At 32.8% G+C, this 5,003-nt stretch overlaps 1 protein-coding gene across 1 annotated transcript; it reads left to right on the top strand.

The window, feature by feature from the left end:
- The first annotated feature begins 1,763 nt into the window (after nucleotides 1-1,763).
- On the top strand, nucleotides 1,764-4,712 carry AFO (Plant-specific transcription factor YABBY family protein). Its single transcript, XM_011035638.1, has 7 exons — nucleotides 1,764-2,169; nucleotides 2,338-2,490; nucleotides 2,728-2,848; nucleotides 3,698-3,746; nucleotides 3,928-4,003; nucleotides 4,136-4,210; nucleotides 4,346-4,712. Exons 1-7 carry the CDS (start codon nucleotides 2,074-2,076, stop codon nucleotides 4,412-4,414), a joined length of 639 nt encoding a protein of 212 aa, XP_011033940.1. The 5' UTR covers nucleotides 1,764-2,073; the 3' UTR covers nucleotides 4,415-4,712.
- Nucleotides 4,713-5,003: the final 291 nt, after the last annotated feature.

The raw sequence follows: 5,003 nt of genomic DNA, 5'->3' as shown, positions 1-5,003 counted from the left end.
ATTAATACCGATGAATTTACTAAAAGGAAAAGCATGCTAAAAAAATTATCTGCTTCATTCTGTTTGTATTTCCGTCGAGAAGCTTGTCATATAACCGATAAAAATATTGTATGCAATTTCATTGGTGATTATTTAAAATATATTTTTTAAAAAAATCTATTTAACAAAAATAAAAAAATAATTAAAATCTATTTAAAAATTATATAAATAAATTAACTAAAAATTGATCTCACATGAAAAAATTCTACAAAAACATTCATAAAATTATTAAGAACAAAAAAATTAAAAAACAAAAAAAAAATCTTAATATAGTTGTGAATGATGCTGAGAAGAGGAAAAGATAAATTCATAAAGTATGTTAATTAAAAGAACTAAGAAAAAAAGAGAGAAGAAGACATACCTGAGCGTGGAGGAGAAGAGAAAGAGTTGAGAAGAGAAGAGAAAAGAAAGAATGGGATGTTGATATTTTTTATATAAGGGAAAGAAGAAGAGGAGGAGGAGGAGGAGGAAGTCCGTCTGTCATGAAATGAGGGATTTTAATCTTTTTATTGGGGTATTTTACTAATGATTTTATTGATTGATAATTAAATATTAATATTTTTAACCATTTCATCGGTGATTTCGTTTGTAATATTTAATTTAAAATTTTAATTTAATAAAAAAATTTAGAAACTGTCAAATATTACCGATGACTTTTCAATATATCGGTGATTTTATCTGTAATATTTAATTTAAATATTTAATTTAATAATTTTTTTTCAAAAACCCGCTAAATAAAACCGACAACTTTTCATTTCGTTGATAATTTCATCTCTAAATAATAGTAATTAATAGTATAATTGAGAAGTAAACTACTCTAGAGTTCTCTAAAAAATTCCATAAGTAATTCTATTGGTAATTAACATGATAAACAATATTAACAAGATGTGAACAATTAATTTATTAACTAATTTACAGACAGATTTTAGACAGATTTTAGTGAAAGTATTAAAATCATTGATAATTTTGTTGGTATAAATGATATATCATCATATTTTTGGACTTTGTTTTATTTTTTTCACTATAATTTCTTCTATATAAACTAAGAGAATATTTTTGTTGATAAAATTCACTAAAATTTATCAATAAAAACATACTCTTAATATTTTTATTTTTATTTATTAATTATCTAGCAGTGAATTTATTTTAGATGGGGGCAGTCCTCCAGCGTTTTTTTCAAATTGCACCAAACAGCCTCATAATTAGGAACGGATAGTTAGTTAATTATGAAAAATAAGTAGATGAATATCATCAGTTAGACAAGACTTATGAAACCAAAACAGAATGAAATGACAAACTGGGATAGAGGCAGGGCTTATAATTAGAAGTCAAATAAATAACCAAAGTGTAGGAATGCAGGTGCCCGAGTTTGAGGGCTTTTATTTACTAATTGAGTCAAAACGAGGGTGTAAGTGCATCAGTTTTTTTTTTTTTTTTCCTTGTGGCCTTATCGAGGGCACCATGGAATTGTAGTGAACCAAGAAAATGGAGGTTTTCCCTTCCTTCTCACCCATCTTAACTGTGAAAACAACTGGTGAATGAACCAAAGCCCATGCAAACGTCCTTTTCTCGCTCCCCCACCTCTGCCGCCTCTGCGCTCTCTATGTCTCTCTCCCTCTCTTGCACACACATCCATTCCCTTTTTGGAATGCCAACCATTCATTTGCTTTCTCTGTAACCTTCTCCCTCCCTCCCTCTCTCTCTCACTCTATTCTGTGCACTATTTATGATACATCAACAACTTTACATACAACAAAAAAAAACATGTAAAGACGTTTAAAAATAAAAAATAAAGAAAAAATTATAATGTCAAGAAACGGAGAGAGAAAGTAAATACTTTCTGGTTCTGCTCTATCTCCTAGTATATTTGTAGTAGCAGGTTCCTCTCTTTCCACATCTCTCTCTTCTCTTTTGCTATAGTAACAAGTCAACAATCAAGAAGATTAGATCCGAGGAAGAGGATTATTATCTGTTCCACCGATCAGTCAATCCATCAATCAAATCAACAAAATCTCTGAAAGAAGCATAAAACAAATGGCATCCTCTTCAGCTGCCTTTTCATCGGATCACCTCTCTTCATCAGACCAACTTTGTTATGTCCATTGCAACTTCTGTGACACTGTCCTCGCGGTATCATTTTCTCCCCATCTTGTCTTATCCCTAAGTTTCTGCTCCATAGTGTAGGCTTGAACCTGAATCCGAGCCAATCGGGCGAATCCTCATTTGCTTCTTCTTTTTCTTATTCTTCAATGAATTTCTTAAGGTTGGTTTGAGTCACATCTCTTGTTGGTGTTATAGGTGAGTGTACCTTGCTCTAGCTTGTTCAAGACTGTTACGGTTCGATGTGGTCACTGCACCAACCTATTTTCTGTGACCATGCGTAGCCTACTTCCTGCAGCTAATCAATTTTATCTTGGTCATGGTTTCTTCAATCCTCAGATTAATATCCTGGTATATCAAGATATTTTAGGGTTTCAAACATATCAATGCTTTCTCTTTTTACTCATTCTTTTTATGGTTTTAATTATACCCTTTATACATTAGGGTTTGGAGCACTAAAACAGTTAAAAAGACTCGATTTCCTTTGATTTCTCTTTCATGATTCCTTAATTATATAGATAAGCATAGAAATAAATCTAAACTTGGAATTTAATTCTTGGCTTTCCATTGTTACTGGCGTAATTCTAGGAGGGAATGAGGAGTACTGGAGCACCGCCAAGTTTGATGATCAATCAGCCAAATCCAAATGAATCTCTTATGCCAATTCGAGGTGTTGAGGAGATCCCTAAACCACCAGTGGTTAATAGACGTGAGATTCTTCACACTTTCCTCATTTCTTAGACATATTAATGGCCTTTTCACTGGTCTATATATGAGCAGCAGCACTCCAACAAATTGGATTTTTGTGTCATTATTAAGTGACTTCACCAGTCCCCTTTAACTTTCTTTAAAGTTTGTCAAGCACCATTGCATTTTTGCATTTCTTACACATAGTAGCTATAGTCTTAAGTAATCAAGAAAAGGTGAGTAAAAAAAAAAAACAGTGCCCTAGATATCTTGGTTTTGCTTGATGTACCAAGCATCTTTCGGACAATCTTATCATGTCTAGCCTTCTTGATGCTATTCAACATTTATTTAGTGCTACCAAAAGGGATACTGTAGATTTGTACTTAGTAGGTCAATTGCATTTCTTTGAGGCTTTCGTAGCTATCCCATCTGTGTCGGTACTTCTCCCTTTAATTTTTTTCTCTAGAAGAATTTAACTTCTTTCTTTTATAATATAGAAGAATTTAACTAACATGCCCAAATTTTACCATCATCAAACAGAAGTTACCTTTGATGAAATGAGTCATTGAATTTCTTTCAGTTTCTTTCAATGCATGTACTATCTCATTATGAACCCAGAAATGTATAATGTAGATTACCTTTATATAATTTCTACTACATATGAATAGGAGAGAGAGAGTTTTCAGTTTTCTCCCCCGGAAATATAGATACAGAATCCATGGATATTAGTCTGATTAGATCCTAGATGATGATGAAGTAATAATGAGAGAGAGAGATAATAAAAGCAGAAATCTTACACAAAGTCAGCGAAGTGATTTCAAAGATCTGTCTGTTTCTTTGTCGTTTTTATGTCTCTGTTTAACATGTCCAGCTCCAGAAAAGAGACAAAGAGTCCCATCTGCCTACAACCGCTTTATCAAGTAAGTAAAATTCTTGCTGTAAACTTTACATTTTTAATGTGAAGGAAATCAAGATTTAAAACTTGAATTTGGTGTTAATTGTTTTTAAAACAAATCTCTGTATGAATTGCAATTGTCAGAAATATGTATTTTTCTATGAAGCACATGCATGATCTTGACATTATTATGTACCAATTTGCAGGGACGAGATCCAACGTATCAAAGCAGGAAACCCTGATATAAGTCACAGAGAAGCATTTAGCGCAGCTGCAAAGAATGTGAGATCCATGAAAACTCAAACTGTTATTAATGTTTACCCATGGTTTCATGATGCAGCCAATGCTACATTAGCTATGATTAGCTATTTAATTAGCTAGTAATTTTGTTAATTTGCTGTTTGTTTGTTTCAGTGGGCCCATTTTCCACATATCCATTTCGGACTTATGCCTGATCAACCGGTGAAGAAAACTGATGTGCGCCAACAGTTACTTTTGATTGAAACCCTAAGAATCTAACACTTCTTTTAACATTTTGTCATACAAACTATTTAGAATTGGAGTACGTAGTAAGCCTATTGACAAGGGCATTTTAGTTTTTAAATATTTTTTATTTTTTTGCAGGAAGGAGAGGACGTGCTCATGAAAGATGGGTTTTTCGCTCCTGCAAATGTGGGTGTCACTCCCTACTGAAAAGTGGAGCTATTAGGGTTTTCTTTGTTACTCTCCTCTCTACATAGCATGTCTTTTCTTTGACTGTTGTTAGGGTCCTTGCTTTAAGCTTTCTTTTTAGAAAACCCCTAAGAATAGGGGCAGCTGTTGGCCTTTTTTGGCAATGTTTTGGGAGAGGGTTTTGAATTCTAAAATGTATGTGAAGCCTAGCTGCTAAAGCTCCCCAAAAGCATCCTATCTATGATGTTGATACTTGCTAGTTCTCAAAACGTTAGCGCTGTCAACGAGTAATGATCGACAATCCTACGATTTTATCCAACAGTTTTATAGAACTATAGGAGTACTGTTAAGTAGTTTGTCAATTCAAGCTACAGAAGCACATCCACATAGCACACCGAGTATGTAACGCATATCTTATTGCTTCGATTAAAAATAATTGCATTTACAAGCCATTATATATTAATTTCTCCAAGTTCATAAAAAGAGAATTTTACAGGCAACATAATTTTAGCAAACGAATGCCTCGTATAAATTATAAATGAAAAGCATTCACAATTTTGTGCTTAACATAATAGATTCAAAGTTCACATATAATCGCATTCACTGAGCA

The sequence above is a fragment of the Populus euphratica genome, unplaced genomic scaffold, assembly GCF_000495115.2.
Source record: "Populus euphratica unplaced genomic scaffold, PopEup_1.0 scaffold2.1, whole genome shotgun sequence".
Lineage (NCBI taxonomy): Eukaryota > Viridiplantae > Streptophyta > Magnoliopsida > Malpighiales > Salicaceae > Populus > Populus euphratica.
The sequence above is the reverse complement of the archived record's forward strand: the minus strand, read 5'-3'. Positions and strand labels throughout refer to the sequence as shown.

Excerpts from the sequence above, each read along its gene's own strand:
- AFO (XM_011035638.1), top strand. The coding sequence starts at position 2,074 with ATGGCATCCTCTTCAGCTGCCTTTTCATCGGATCACCTCTCTTCATCA. Across the intron at positions 2,849-3,697 it reads ACCACCAGTGGTTAATAGAC|CTCCAGAAAAGAGACAAAGA; the intron begins GTGAGATTCTTC and ends TAACATGTCCAG. Across the intron at positions 4,004-4,135 it reads TTAGCGCAGCTGCAAAGAAT|TGGGCCCATTTTCCACATAT; the intron begins GTGAGATCCATG and ends TGTTTGTTTCAG.